Source organism: Sphaeramia orbicularis, chromosome 8 (genome assembly GCF_902148855.1).
Source record: "Sphaeramia orbicularis chromosome 8, fSphaOr1.1, whole genome shotgun sequence".
Classification (NCBI taxonomy): Eukaryota; Metazoa; Chordata; class Actinopteri; order Kurtiformes; family Apogonidae; genus Sphaeramia; species Sphaeramia orbicularis.
In genome coordinates this window covers 47,596,239-47,612,596 of record NC_043964.1, presented here as the reverse complement: position 1 = coordinate 47,612,596, position 16,358 = coordinate 47,596,239, and the positions used below count along the sequence as shown (strand labels likewise).

At 39.6% G+C, this 16,358-nt stretch overlaps 1 protein-coding gene across 1 annotated transcript; it reads right to left on the bottom strand.

Moving 5' to 3' along the window:
• Positions 1–5,856: 5,856 nt before the first annotated feature.
• hoxb7a (homeobox B7a) lies at positions 5,857–16,224 on the bottom strand. Its single transcript, XM_030142268.1, has 4 exons — positions 16,210–16,224; positions 14,123–14,217; positions 11,792–12,024; positions 5,857–6,134 (listed from the first exon to the last, which is right to left on the bottom strand). The coding sequence occupies exons 1-4, from the start codon at positions 16,222–16,224 to the stop codon at positions 5,857–5,859; spliced, it is 621 nt and encodes a 206-aa protein (XP_029998128.1).
• Between the last annotated feature and the right edge of the window lie 134 nt (positions 16,225–16,358).

Sequence of the window (16,358 nt, the reverse complement as noted above, 5' to 3'; positions counted from 1 at the left end):
TCGCCGTCATCTTCATTACCGCCCTTCATTTTCTTCGCGGTGACAAGTAACAAATTCAGTAAAACTGCAAAATGAAAAAGTAAAAAGGTACAGATACAGCTGGGCAAAGGGATGGTTTTGTTTTTCCGGGTTCGGTCTCACGACTCCCGCCTCTTTTTAGCCTTATCACGGCAGAACCGTCCCCATCTCCGCGAGCGTAGACAGCAGCACGAGACCAGACGGAGAACGGAGCCATAGCGGAGGAAAAAAGAGGAGGAGGAAAAGGAGGTGGGGAGAGGGAGGGAAGGAGGGGATGGGCTGTTGTCAACGTCTCCTCGTGCCGGTTTCCACGGTCACAGCTAGCTCTCCTCATTAGCCAGTTCGTTTAATTACGGCTCGGAGTTCATTTCCTCGCGGTCGGCCGAGCTCCCGTTTGGCGCCCTCCTCCACGAGCCCCGGCCGCGGAGGCATAAGAGTCAGCATGGAGGAGGAGAGGAGGAGAGAGGCGGCTGCTCGGCCTGGAGCTGGAGTGCAGCAGCAATATAGCCACTTGGGAAATCATAAAAAGTTCATGTTCACGTTAAGCGCGTCCACATGACCAACTCGTCGGCCAATCCCTGCGCGCGGTCACTCATAAACTTGTATCACAAAGTTGTAAATTTTCATAAAACAACAAGGAATTTATTGCATTTCTTCATGGAGTGCTGTTGGAGGGGAGCTGCTCCTTCTCCTTTCTCCCAGTCTCCGCCGCCATTTTCCTCTTTTCTCTGTTTCCTTAAACGGCAAACAAGAATCTCTCAATACACAGAAAAGACCTGGACAGTCTAGATCTGGTTTCTTCTTTTTATTTGCCTTGTCATATTTTCTTTGGGTCATTCTAAAAGAAAAACATCTGTTAAAGCTACACTTCCTATATAAACCAAAGATTCTCATCTACTTCATTTTTAAAATGTTTTTAAAGCATTTTCTTCGTATTGATGGATGAAGTACATTATAATTACGTTAACATATCTTTAAACAATAGCTTGCTTTAAATTAGGTAGTGCCCTACTTTATTTTGTAAAAATGCTTCACATGTTATGCATCTATATTTAACATTTAGGCTACATCTGTATTTTAGTGGCTTTCACTTTACTTAACTGGATAACCCTCAGTGTTGCACTACATACATCATTCTTTTGCAAGGTTGTACAACACGGGCACTGTTATCGGTCGTCACTGTGTTGAAAGGGTGCAATCTCAATATAAACGCGCCTCTGAATGGCTGCAAAAATCTGACATAAACAGGATCATCACAAGGAAAAACTGAAAAGTCTCACGATCATTTATGGCTTAAAGGTTTATTTAATGGCAGGGCGATGCATAACAATATTAAGAATGTAAGGTCCGTGGCAGATAAACTTAGCTTTTTTTTTTGTTCACTCGGGTTTGTGCATCTAAATTGCAGGTGTTGTATTGCCGCATGTTTAAAACCAATTGAGTGTAGTCGAATTCATTGGCGATTTGCATTCATCCCAAGAGCTTCACCTGGGAGTCGATGTGGGCCTGAAACACTGTGCGTAAAAATGGTTTCGCAATGCGGCAACACGTCACCATTTTTACGGCCTGCTAGCCCTGAGCTGCAGGATGGTCAGAGAATAGAATGAAAGGATTTCCAACACAAAACTCAACAGTAATCCGGCAAAAAAAAAAAAAAAAACAGCATATACGTACAAAGGATGATAACGCACCTGGACAACGGACAACTGAATGAGTTGGTTGAAGCCAGTGTTCCTTCTGTTTCCATTTTGTAACAATTTTTTCAAAGTGTTTTTCTAGTTTGCAAATAATTTCTATACAGATACCAAATCTAACGCGCCTTGAATCTTAAATAAGCTTGGTGCGCATCCTTTGCTGAAAGACGCAGCTCTGATGTGAAAAATCTAGATGCTAATATGCATTATCCAGAACTCTCCGTACCAATACCGATACTTAGGGTAAGGCATAAATAATTCATATCGTATCATATACTACTTAACATCGTTGGTTATATTTTTCCATCTGTTTGGAATTAGCCCTTCATCCATGTGTTGATATAAAATAATTCACACACATATCCTATCAACCAGATGACGTTTACCCAAACAAAGAAAATCAGTTCTCAGCACAAACGGCATCCCTATCAAGAAAACTTCATTTTAACACTCCGATGACCCACTCGTGACCTTTCCAAAACCGCACGGTGTCTGGCTAAAAGGAGACTCGGATCCAACGCTTCCTCTATGTAAATGTCCAGGTTAAAAATTAACAGAAAGGGGGAAAAAAGCTGCAGGAGGCACCATCAGGCCGTTCTATTCAACCCTGATATATCCATGCCTTTGTATGTTTGTTGCTTTTATTGGGGTTTCCGGCCTTTCCATAGATGCAATAACCATTAGGACCTGCCGAACTCAACACTGCCCTCCTCCTACCACCTCACCGCCACTTTATGAACTGCTTTTAGTTTCCACAGACACCCGAGGACATCCAGAGGAACCCTTGTCTCCTGTTTGGATAACTTTGTGCAACCAGAACCGACCTAATGTAGGTGCTTTTTTGGAACGGACATCCGTAATGTAACTCAGGTAAAATAGAGGAAACACTGCCCAAGGATGGGCAGATTTTACTGTGTGCTGTTTTTTTCTGTTGGATTGGAAATCATTATAAAACAAAAAAGAACAAAACTCAAAATGGTCTTTCTTTTAAAATATTTAAACTACAATCAATAACGCTTTTTCTACAATTATGCCTGCATACTTGAATTTTGGGCTAATAAACTGATAGGAATATCCCCACTCTCACAGGAAAAAGAGGATGTTCATAAAGATTTGATTCCACGAATGTAGTTTAAACTGGACTCATTTCTATAGGTCTAATCATTTATCCCCGTGATGCTTTGACGGGAGATTTCGTGCGTAATTTCACCCAGGATGTCACCCAGTGGACGTCACCGATTATGCTTGGAGTCGAAAATTGTGATGAAGCTTCATATTAGAGAAAAGGTAAAATAAACCCCATTGTTTAAATGGATCTTCACCTTTTGTCTTGCAAAAAAATAGATAGATAGATAGATAGATAGATAGATAGATAGATAGATAGATAGATAGATAGATAGATAGATAGATAGATAGATAGATAGATAGATAGATAGATAGATAGATAGATAGATAGATAGATAGATAGATAGATAGATAGATAGATAGATAGATAGATAGATAGATAGATATGTTCTGGCATTCTAAAAAAAAAAAATGTAAATGACTTAACTTTGAGAAGTTAAAACTTCCCATCGTATCATTTCTCCTGCAATGCTGGGACGTGTTAATTATTTAGCAACTTAAAATGATTGTTAGAAATTAGAAGAATCATTACATTTTCCAGTGGTGCGTCATACATATTTGACGTCACTTTGCTATTACTGTTGCCCAAAGTTCAGTGTATTGACTGATTTATCCATCATCTGTGTGGATAATTAGTATTAATATATTTTTCTTAGCTTCTAAGTGGACATTTAAAGTAAAACAAAGCACTAAGAGTTAAAAGCTCACTAAAATGCATTTAAACCTGTAAACAAGGTGCGGGTCTTTTAAGAGCACATTCATTAGTGTGCTTTATAATGTGTTAAAGTAATGACTACGCTGTTTTCTCAAAGTGACACCCTACAAAGCATGTTACAACTTAATAATACAGCTATTTCTTTCTAAATTCCTCTGCGTTTGTGTCATTACTTAACCTATGACGTGCGTTAAGATAGAGTAAGTACAAACTCCTGCTTGGATGTGTCATTGTACTACAAATTGGTTGTATTTATTTGTAAATGTATGCACACGTTGTTGTTTGACCCATTTGAAGTGATACCTGAATTATTTTTAGGGATTACAGCCACGAAATGTTTTAAAGAAAATGGAATGAAATAGATTCAAGACATCTTGTATAATTTTCCTGGGAGTTTTAGAATGACTGAATGGAATCCACACTGACTTCATACACTGAGGGATAACATGTTTTTGTCTCCCAATGTCTTAAATATTGCTGTGGTTTTGCTAGATACTTCAAGGTACAATGTAAACCAAGATATATCACAAAAAGTTCACAACTATTATTGTTTTTATTACACACAACAGCACAGAACATGACAACACAAAGAGCAAGTACAAAACTTAAAACCCAGTAATTAATATTAGGTTTTGAAAACATGGAAACCACTGTAACTGACTGGAACATGTTATGTGTAAGTTTAAGAAGGCTACCATCATATAACAAACGCAAGTGTGAACAGGATTTAACCTCAAATGCTTTAAAAACTGATGCAAACTATCAAACAGCTGCTATGAAGGACACAGAGGTCACAGTTTATAATAGATGTTTGTATGTTTGAGTAAGAAGGAAGAAAGAAAGAAAGAAAGAAAGAAAGAACAATACTGACTTAACATTAGGAGTGATGCTGTGCAATATTCCATGCTAGAAGTGTTTGGAATTGTGGACCATAAAATGAGGCTGCCACTAATAATTACTAAAATTCCACATTTATCTTTTGGTCCAAAAACTCCAAAGAAGTCCATCACACATATTTTGGATTTGTTCAAATCAAACACCTTGCAAACTATAAAACTACAGGGTGGGGAAGCAAAATTTACAATGAACATTTAGTTGTTTTTTCTCAGCAGGCACTACGTCAATTGTTTTGAAACCAAATATATACTGATGTCATAATCATACCTAACACTATTATCCATACCTTTTCAGAAACTTTTGCCCATATGAGTAATCAGGAAAGCAAACGTTAAAGAGTGTGTGATTTGCTGAATGCACTCGTCACACCAAAGGAGATTTCAAAAATAGTTGGAGTGTCCATAAAGACTGTTTATAATGTAAAGAAGAGAATGACTATGAGCAAAACTATAACGAGAAAATCTGGAAGATACTATTAAAGAAGAATGGGAGACGTTGTCACCCGAATATTTGAGGAACACTTGCGCAAGTTTCAGGAAGCGTGTGAAGGCAGTTATTGAGAAAGAAGGAGGACACACAGAATAAAAACATTTTGTATTATGTAAATTTTCTTGTGGCAAATAAATTCTCATGACTTTCAATAAACTAATTGGTCATACACTGTCTTTCAATCCCTGCCTCAAAATATTGTAAATTTTGCTTCCCCACCCTGTACCTCCACTCTTACACTATATACTGTAAAAATGCTGACTAATATCAACTAGCAGTCTATTTGTCACAATTATAGAGAAAGTGTTTTAAGACCTTACCTTATATATATATATATATATATATATATATATATATATATATATATATATATATATATATATATATATATATATATATATGTGTGTGTGTGTGTGTGTGTGTGTGTGTGTGTGTGTGTGTGTGTGTGTGGCAGAATATTAGCTATGCAGTGTCAACTGTGGACAATACTGTGTGGGCAATTTATTTTGCCTTTAGCTTAGCAGTGGTGAGCTAACAATAACAGGCAACATTAAAAAAAATGTAGACATCAAGAGGTGACGATATTATAGCCTATAGGTATATTTAAATGTGTGCAACAGTCATTTCCCATTCCAGATGTTTTTGTGAGTATTTGTCAGTGGGTTTGACTGCAGTGGCTTCCACAGTGGGTCACATAATATATACCTTCTAATGTATTTGGAGCGAAATCTAAAAGACACTGCGCTTCAAAAATACTTTCCTAATATATATGGATTATTGTATATAGAAAGACAAATGGTTGGAGCGGTGAATACTTTTCCTCATACTGGAGGAAACTGACTGTAAACCTCTCCAAAACGTATGAGGTGGAAAACTCTGAAGCTGTTCCCCCTTTACGTCACAGCCTTCAGTTCATCACTATTCCTCCTCCTCTTCTTCTTCTTCCTCCTCCTCCTCCTCCTCGGCCGCCTGTAAACCCGCTGTAGGGTACTCTGTTCCGGTCACCCTTTTCTCCTTCTTCCACTTCATCCTCCGGTTCTGGAACCAAATCTTGACCTGCCGCTCGGTGAGACATAGCGCATGCGCCACCTCCATCCTCCGCCGTCTAGTGAGGTACCGGTTGAAGTGGAACTCCTTCTCGAGCTCCAGCGTCTGGTGGCGAGTGTAGGTCTGTCTCCCGCGTCTCCGATCCACACCTGTGACCAGAACCACACACTACCACTCAGAAATGGGCAGATAACAGGGGATTTAGCCGAAACCAAACAAGAACTGAGGTTTTCTCAAATCATTCCGCATATATTAGATTAGTATATGGGGCCTTTGCGTCGTACTTTATGGTTTAGTTTCAGTAAATCTTGTCCTGATACCGATTTGTTCCTAGAAAACTAGTGAGTAGCTTCACCTATGAAAAGCATTTATAAAAGAACAAAATTAGCTATTATGGGTGACAAGATAAAAACGCAGTGTAAATTAGAATTATCAGACTGTACTTATCCTGAAATTACAAAAATATAAACTTAGCGAATCTGAAAGAGTGAAAAAGGATCAAATTCAACCAAAATCTCCAAATTGTAGACGTAGAGGTAAAATATATGATTTACAACGTCCATTACAAACATATATTTTTGATATATGCTTGACAAACTAAAAGGCATAACATAAAACTGAAAAAAACAAACAAATAATAATTAATTAAATTAAAAAGACACAGAAACACACATTGGCTACAATTAATCAAGTAAATGAAAATAATCAAACAAAAAAGTAGGTTCTATTCATTTAAATAAGCCTGAAACTCTAAATAAATAAATAACTAAATAAATAAATAAATAAAATACAATTTCAACGTGAGATAGTTTTGACAAAAATTTATTTTACCAATACTTTTAATGTCAACCCAGTTTTATCCCAATTAACACTAGAAAATATTAAGACCTATAAAAACCAAGCCTCTTCACTGCCCCACTGCAAGTTGTAACATGACAAAAATTTTGCAAATGAATAAGTGAATGTATAATTTTGTCTGTTTCTTTCTCAGCAGGTTTGGACTAAAGCTGGTGGCCACTTGTTGGCCTGACAGTGAGTCCTCACTTCCACTTCCTGGCAAACACATCAGACTTGTGGCTTTGTAAATATCATAAAGCTGTTCTTAAATGCTGTGGTTAAACTGTGGGCTCAGCTGTGTCTGTCTGGGCCACTGTTCAATATTTACTCTGCATTGTGTTTGTTTTAGCAGTAGACGTATACTAATTTAAGTTAAATACAAAATGAAAGTACAATTTAAGAGCAAGAGGTTTGGAGAGGCTTCCTTAAACATACACAGTAGTACTTTTTTGGCTATAACTGGCACATGCAAGAGTCAAGATGTGAGTTACTACGTGTTAGAACAATACTGATTTGACTAAGTGAAAGAACCTGTGTATCTTCAAGTGAAATATTCACAAGTCACTACTGAGTGAGACCACAGCCGTGCTGACCTTCTGTTTTTATGAGGTCATGCAGCGCCTGAAGGTTAAAGAGAAACTGGGTCACATTTTCACAGCTCAGAGGTCGTGTGCAGGCCACAGAAAAGTCGGCACTCATTTCCTCTGCAGATTCCTTGTGAGAAGAAAGCTGCTTTTCTGGATCAGCATCTCTGAGAGTCACACGGGTCTGGGGGAAGTGGCATGGTGGTGGAGGGGCCACACTTGGCTTTTGCTCTTTTGTGATTTTTTATATATATTTTTATTGTTGACATCAGTACAAAACATGAAGGTTTGTACATCCTCACCCTTCCACCCCTCTGCTGTGGAATCTCCAGGTCATCTGAGCCGCAATAAAAAGCAGCATCCTGTAAGACCTCAACCTGGACTTTGTGGCTGTTTGTGTGGACTTTAACTGCATTAGCCGGTGTTTAGTGAAGGCTAATAAATGTGTGATGGAAGATTTTCTGCTGGAATCCTCAAAGGGTTGAACTGTAACAAGATGCAACAAGGATATAAACACATGAAATAGACAGAGCCCAATCTTCTGCTCATGACACATACCATCTTGTCATCTCAAAAGAATATCAGATAAATCTTGTTCTTCTTGTAAAAGGGCTACCTTTTTTGCAGCATGTCATATTTTCTTCATGTCCTGCATGTGTCTTGGAGCCTCTGTATGTTTTTGTTTTCTGGGATTTGATATTGAATTTGAAGCTGTTACTGGTTCAGACAGGATGTCTGTGTAGGCAGTCCTGGGTGCAGTCTGACACATATAAAGACTTTATTGCACCCACTGTAGGACAACTGCACAGAGCCACTCCCGAGAAGACTGGGGTCATGCACTCTTTGTTTTTCTGGGTATTGGAGGTGTGGAGAACTGTGGGTATTCACATTCTACAAATGAAATGAATATACATGTATAATTGTAATTTGGTATGATTTGTTTTGATATTGTTGAGAAAATAAGCCCGACGCACAGCCCAAAAATGCCTTCTAAATATCTCTTTTTGTCATTGTTCAGATTTCCTTTTAAATAATACGTATACAATTACATTTTGTGAATATCTCTATTTTGACTAAAGACAATGTTTCAAATAATAAAGCTAACAGAAAAATAAAGGTATGTCATGGAGTGAGAAAAAGATTTCATGTTTTACCCAACACTTTAAAAAAGGATACATTAGTTAACTTTAGGTAATGCAATAATAAGGCATAACTAATATTTAATAAAATGTTGACTAACATGTAAAGAAATCATTTTCTTAAGGTTTTGTAACCAAACAAATACACATTATTTCGTACTTTCTAAAACAATTTCATACTGAACACATTAGTTAATTGTCCATTAATTGCTAATTAATGCGTATTACTGCAATAATCCATGCTAATTAATTCTTCCTGTAAAGTTGTAAAGTGTTTGCATACAAACGTATAGTTAATGCAGTAATAAGGATAATCTAACAATTTACACTTAATCGAATGTAACTTAAGTGGCGATACACACACACACACACACATATATATATGTGTGTGTATATATATATATATATATATATATATATATATATATACCGTGTAATACTAGTAAAATGTAAACACATTAGTAAAATGTTAAATGAGAATTTTAACTTTTTGGTTTTAGTCATTTGGGTGTCATTGATGCCCTTTAATCGCATTTAATATATTACGGTAAATTATGTTGCATTTAATGTATGTTACACTTGATTGTGGCAAGTTTGAATAAAAAACACGTTTCTGATATTTTCCTCTGATACATGCTGAGGTGTTGCGCACATTTTACGCGGGAACACACAAGCTGTATCTCAGTTTAACGCGATGCCGTTCAGTATTCATTTAGTTCCGCATATATCCGAGTATGTTGTTATTTCAACTCTGGCTCATACCGTCACTGACAAACAACAGGTAAATAGCAGGCAATAAAATCTTATTTAAAAAGTCAGCTGACGCCATTTTAATCCAGACATCTGTCAGACAATGGTAATATATGTTTTTGTAAAGATTTTAAATGGAAATGGAACTGGTGTCCTTCGATTGTTTTTTTAATATTCAACTAATGTCTTCTTATTTATTTCCTGAATATCAGATTGGTTTCAGATTTCCGCCTATTCCCTATGAGTATTTCCCTTTAGCATCTCACTCGTCATATTCTGTCGCGTAAAATAAATCCAACGCTTCTGTGCTTTCTCCGCCTTATCCGTTTGGTTTGTGGACACACTCCCTGTGACTCCGCTTTTGTGAGCGCTATGCCTTATTGGAAGCAGCGGTCACTACGTGTGAGTGACTGGGCGTCAGCAGTCCGTTAGAGGTTTTGATTAACTATGTGTGTGTGGTATGTGTGTGAGCTTCCATTCGCTGCAGAGGGAGGTGACAATTTGTGGTAAATGCGGATGTGTGAGAGAGACAGACAGAGGGAGAGACAGAAATCATCTCCTCTGGTCATATTTTTCTGCTCTCGCGGTGTCGGCGGTGACGCGCTCGCGCTCTGGACTTGGAATTCTCTGCAGTCAACAACAGCGCTTGTACTCTGTCTTTGTCCTCTCACACACACATTTTCATAAAACTGCTAATGTGTGTTTGCTTGTGCATGTTTCTACACATGCCCACGGTTCCATTAATAAGTCATTTTTCCTTCACTGTTGTTACTGGAACATCCAGGCTTTCTCCATATCATCATCACCCTTGGACTGCAATCATATCTAAATTAAAATCTGCAAATTCATTTGAGGTTAATGGATGACACCGACACCCACCGACAATTACTGTTTCCCTCATTTTCTTTCTCTTTTTCTTCTGAATCCCTGCAACATGCGTCCCATACTTTCCATAAACTCTTTTATTTAATTACATTTACATTCTAATTGTAATACCCACGTGCAATACAATTATGTGACTTTTGCCTGTTCTGCTGTTTGTCGTCAAAGCATGAGTCCCAATTAATGTGTATTATCTTTAAGAGGCTGCAATAAAATAACGTTTTCTTCCATCCTGTGTGATCCCACATATCGCTTTGTGAACTGTGTACAGCTTGTTTGATTTCCTTGTTTTAAAGTATTATGTGGTGTGAGGTGTTGCTTTTCCTGGTGTGGATCTCATGACATCTATCCAGGGGCCTTCTTTGAAATCGAGGTGTTGCAGAAATGTCTATTAATGTGCACTGACTGCCTTTGTAACTTTAAGCTGTTACATAAATATATGTTGCATCCCGTCTGGGAACGGTTTATTTGCGCACAGGCCAATGAGATGCTTTTATCAGATGGTGGTGATGGAAATTAATGAAGGAGTCTAGAGCGTCAAGAAGCTGTCCGTTAGTTGCGGACTCCTGCCAATTACAGATGCGACATCTCCACAAAATAATTTCAAAGTGAGTTGGGATAAGACGCACAGTCTGTGCGCATGGGCCAGTGGGCTATGAAAGTAAAGTGAAAGTTGGTCTGCGTAAAGAAGACAGAAAAAGACCAGAGCATTCTAAGAAAGCCGCCTTATTATATTTGAACATAGAGGGGTTGGTAGCATCCACATTCAGTAATGCACTGACGGAGCTTAAGCATACTTTTATGTCTCTGATTTAAGAGCAAATCGTCTCCCCGACTTTTACGCACGTTTTACGCACAAACACTCATACTTTATACTAAAGTTTACTGCGTTGCCATTCAGTATTTCAGCGTAAACATAAAACTGCTCTGTGTGCTGTGTGTGTTTGTTGTGGTTTGAGACACCGAGGCCCCGCGTCTATTCACTCATCCATCCTGTTTTCTGTCACAAAGTCGCTTTTACAGTCGGGGTTTAAAATTACGGGTTGGGCATTCAGTGATCAAAACCATCAGATAATTTATAGTGTTATAGTAATGGCCTATGATCGTGATGTGATCGGCACAATGCGCCGTGAACACCGGGCACCAGGAGAGGAACAAGACTCTCTCTGGACATTTTCTTCTTCTTAAACACAATACCACCTAATGAATATTCACCAAGCCTTAAATTATGGTTTTATGGAGGTCGCAGAGCCATAAAAGGTCTGCAAAGAGAGAGGGAGAGGTTGTAAAAAAAAAAAAGAAAAGAAAAGAAAAAAGAACTGACAGAAAAAGAGAAAGTCGTACATAGTTGAGTTGCCCGCAGTGGCCGCTGCGCAACCGGGCCAACCGTGGAAGTAGCGTAATTATTGGGTCTAACTAATAACTACTACCACACACACACACACACACACACACACACACACACACACACACACACACACACCACCTCTACCACCCACTCATTTTCTCAACTTCTCCTCTCGTGGAAAAACACGGCCCCCCTCTCAGAACGTCTTACATTATCGCTTCGCCTCCCATAAATTATCAGACCCCACCTCCTGTCCCCCTCCTTACCTGAGTTTCTCATCCAAGGGTAGATCTGTAACCTGTCTTGGTTTAACTCCCACTGCTGCTGCTGCTGCGGGCTACTCTGCCTCCTGCAGGCCGGCTGAGGGAGCCTGTCATCCCGCAGCCGGAGATGTGGCTGACCGGAGAAATTCTCCGCGGTGCATTCGTGCAGTGGTGCGCAGCGGCCAGATGCATCCGCTTCTGCCGATGGGATTAAAGCAGCTTCCACCCCGTTGCTCCTGCTGAGTCCCGAAAGAGACAAATAGAACGATGAGTAAGGAGAGGAGGTCGAGAAAGAGGAGGAGGAAGAAAAAGTAGCTGAGGAGGAGGAGGGAGGAAGAGGGTCGCCTCTCCCACTGTGAACGTGATGGCTGAAGGTAAATGAAGAAGAAGAAGAAGAAGAAGAAGAAGAAGAAGAAGAAGAAGAAGAAGAAGAAGAAGAAGAAGAAGAAGAAAAAGACGGGGCAGGAGGAGCAGAGGGAGTCGGGGTAGAAGAAGTTTGAGGTTCAGTGTGGAGCAGACCGGAACAGCTCGAAGCGGCTTGTTGGTATTTGGAAAACAGCGGGTTTGTGAAGTAAAGCGAACTCATAATTTGACGCCGGTTGATTTGTAGGCCCAGGGCGATTTAATGTCGACTTTTTACGAGACACCGTGAATTATGGGAAGGGTATTACTGTCTATATTTACACCAAAAATCAACCCACCCCACCCCGTGCTTCTCCTCCCTCCCCTTCCTCTCAGTCGCCTTGCTGACCACGTGACATCAGTCAGATCCATGTGATACCGTGAAGCCCAATGGCCGACGGGGTTTCCCTCAGGATACAATTTTATAATAGAAGAAATTACTTCTAACACAGGGAGTCATCCTTGCCACATACACGCACATAGGCGTAGATGTCCAGGAGCGGTGGTGGGTGGTTCATCCGCTTCGACCAAGAACAACCACAGGAAAATCCTGAGAACAAGCAGTGAACTTTTATTTTGAAAAACTGTTACTGTAATGTCAGACAAAACACAATCTCTCTTTTTGGACTTCATGGATCTTTTCTATGTCAACTTGTCAATTATGAACATCATATTCCTAAAAAAATACATATAGCCTACGTATGTTAACTTTTGAATGTGCAGAACAGAACACACAGAAGTATACATAGGTTGTTAAAATTCAGAAAGGTTTAAGTCATTTATTTAAGTGGAAAACTGTCAGATTGATATGAGCACAGAATGTGACCCTTTCCTTTATATAAACAGATATTTCTACAGAAGACACAGAAAGGGCACATACTGGTACAAACTCAGCTGAAAACTATCTGTATCTGACCCACCAAAAAACTCTTCTACCCCCACCCACTCACTCACTCACTCACTCACCCACCCTACCACCCACCCACCCACACGCGCGCGCGCGCGCGCGCACACACACACACACACACACACACACACACACACACACACACACACACACACACACACACACACACACTCAAATGAAGCCCATACCCACGTTCACACGCACGCACAATCAATATTACACAATCAATACGCAGCAGCTTGGAACGTGTCCACTAATCACCGTGCGTATGTAGAGCTGGAAAACAACACGGCTGACAGACATCCAGCCCAAACTTAAATCTCTGCTTGCGGGTGGAGGACAGTGATGCCGTGAGCAAAAACTGCAAAACACAATTACAGGTGCTATTGATTAAACTTGGAATGAATCGGCCCAAGATCGACATGCGTAAAGTTGCCGGGAAGACAAGAAAAAAAAAGATTTCCTTCAGGAACACACTTGTACTTGCGCAGGGGACCACACATGCAGAGGAGAGGGCCCCTCACAACAGAGCAGCAGAACAAGACAGACTGTTCTGTGTGCGCACCCGATGTAGAGTCCAGTTGGACCGCCGCTGACTGGTCACTGCGAGCGAGATAATGGATGAATTCCGTGTAAACAACATTACAGAACTGAAGGACATTTATGCGGTCGGCGAAACGTGTCACGGTGAAAATCATTCTGCAATAAAGCTCACAGTGAAAGATGGCAGCTGCTGTGAATACATCTACAAGAGGCTGCACTCCACTTTAATTCACTAATAATCAAAACACTGAGAATTACAGGTTCATATTTCTTACCGCCGCGTCGCGCTTCATGAAATATTAGAGTTTTAAATTAGATTATTAAAGAGCAAACAAACTCCAAAGCTGACAGGATGTTGGGGTTTTTCTGCTGCAAATTGAAAAAAAGAGATAGAGGTGCATTTTACTCTAACTCTAAATACATCCATCCCATCCAAATAACTTAAGATGACAATGTTTGCGCATTACGCTGAGGTAACTCACCTTGCCCGCAGGTGCTTGCTCGGACTCCTCTTGGATCTACACCCGTGACTTTCTCCGCCACGCAGGACTGATTTAGTAGGATCAAAATCTCTGCTCTGAATGTAATGTTTAACAGAGCATGGAGAGAGGTTATGTGTGGTTATTTTCAAAAGGAAGTAAGGGCAGCTGGATTAGGAGACCACGGCGCATGAGTGCGTGATACTAAAGTCTCAACCAGAGCTGTATCAGAACCACATCTCACTGAGGAGGTTTAAGTTTCACCAGTATCCTCCATGTGAAGTACATAAATCCGAATATCGATCAGTTTATATTAATGCTGCCTATATATTCAACTTCATGCATGTTGAAGTTACCAAACAAAACCATATCTTCATGCAAACCTCACACACAGTTCCACTGTCAAGGGTTTTAGTAAATACACTTCATCATATTCAAGATTCAAGACAATTTGCAAGAGTCAGGGTGAAAATGTGGTACGACATTTATCCACATGTACAGTTACATATTTCAGTGTGTACTTGTTTTGGGTAATTGTTGGGTTTTGCTTCAATGTCGAAAAGAGGTTTTTATCATTATTACTTGTTTCAAATGTTCTAATACAGATTGTTTCGTTTCTTGACATGTGTTTGCCATGCACTGATATACAAGTCCAATTCAGGTTAAAAAGAAATAAAAAATAAAAATCAGCCTTGTCGAAATGGGCTGATATCAGTTTTTCCATATACTGTATCTTGAGCAATAATGCGCAGCAATGGTTAGAATTATTATTATTATTTTAGCAAATTTATGGGGAACCAATCACAAGCTAATTAAATTACCATGTGGATTTCCAACACAGAATGGAGGGATTTAGGCTGAGGCTCTTCTGGTGTCAAAGTCAAGAAAAATCTTAACAGTATTTGTTGAAAAGTCTCGTTAATAGTATCATTTAAGGCGTTTCAAAAGTTTTAATTTCCTCAGTCTATGCCGAATTCGATGTGTCTGCTATGATGTTTTTGTTTTTTTGTTTTTTTCTGTACCATATCAAAATCCTTATGGATGGATAAAAGTGTTTTTGGAAGGTGTCCCCAACTGCTTCGCAAATTTACTCTCTCATTTTGATCCAGGAGCTATTTTGATGGACAGTGCGTCAAAAAAGTCCCTTGCAGCTAGGGTGTAAGTGAATCCTGTAGACTGTGCACTATTTTAGAATCCCACAGCAGGTTTCCACTGAACCACCGACCCGGTGAGAAAAATGAAGTTGGTACTGTATTGTTTCTCCTACAGCAGAAGTAAGGAAGTGTTGTCCAAACTGCATGAATATGATAAACATCCATGTGCAAATATGTATGCTCAGTGTGAGCCGCAGGGTGCGTTTGATCTTCCCATATGGAAACAATCCAGCCTCAAGTCGTCATCGTGATGATGATGGAAGACAGTGTAATGGTGAATATAGAGGCCTGTAATAATGTAAGTGGAGGTGGAGGACCAGGCCATAAATAAGTGATGTTTGGAAATATCGTCATGGATGTGGGTGGATGGGTGGGTTGAGGGGGTCTAGGAGAGAAAGAGGGAGAGGATGGAAGGGGAGGGGTGTGTGTGTGAGTGTTGTTTTAAGAGGAGATTTCCGAGTCGAGGCTTAAATGTTTGGCCTCGTGAACTGAAGGGTTTTATCAGTCTGGGTGCTGACAGAGAACAAGCTTCAGAGGCGAGACTGAGTGTGGGGAAAGGGGTGAGGGATGGAACTGAGAAAGAGAAAGGCGAATTGGTGGGAGTAAGATGGAGATACAGGGTTAAACATAAAAATCAACATTTACGACAATCATTTACTCACCACCATTAAACACAAAACGGAACTCTGACACTTTATTGCAGTTTTTCCTCTTTTTTATTTTTATGAATGTTATCCTTTTTTTAATCAGCACTGTGCGCATGCTTTTTGCCCTAAAAGGAAAAAAGGAAGACAACATAAACAAACACCATCGATCAAAAAACGAATTAAAACGAGAAAACGACTATTAGAATGTGTAAAAAAGAGACCCGACCTACTAAAACGGCATAAATAGGCAGTTTCATGTTGTTGGAAATTTCATTAATTGCAACATTACCATCATCACCGTCATCATCATCATCAGTCACCAATCATTGCCATAACAACAACAACAACAACATAGAAGTGAGAAGTACAGTAAAAAGTGCACCATCATCATTTTTAACTTAAAAACTATACAGCTGCCAAAGATAAAATTGTTAATGA

Excerpts from the sequence above, each read along its gene's own strand:
- hoxb7a (XM_030142268.1), bottom strand. Across the intron at positions 12,025-14,122 it reads AGCAAGCACCTGCGGGCAAG|GAGCAACGGGGTGGAAGCTG; the intron begins GTGAGTTACCTC and ends GGGACTCAGCAG. Across the intron at positions 6,135-11,791 it reads CCCTTGGATGAGAAACTCAG|GTGTGGATCGGAGACGCGGG; the intron begins GTAAGGAGGGGG and ends TTCTGGTCACAG.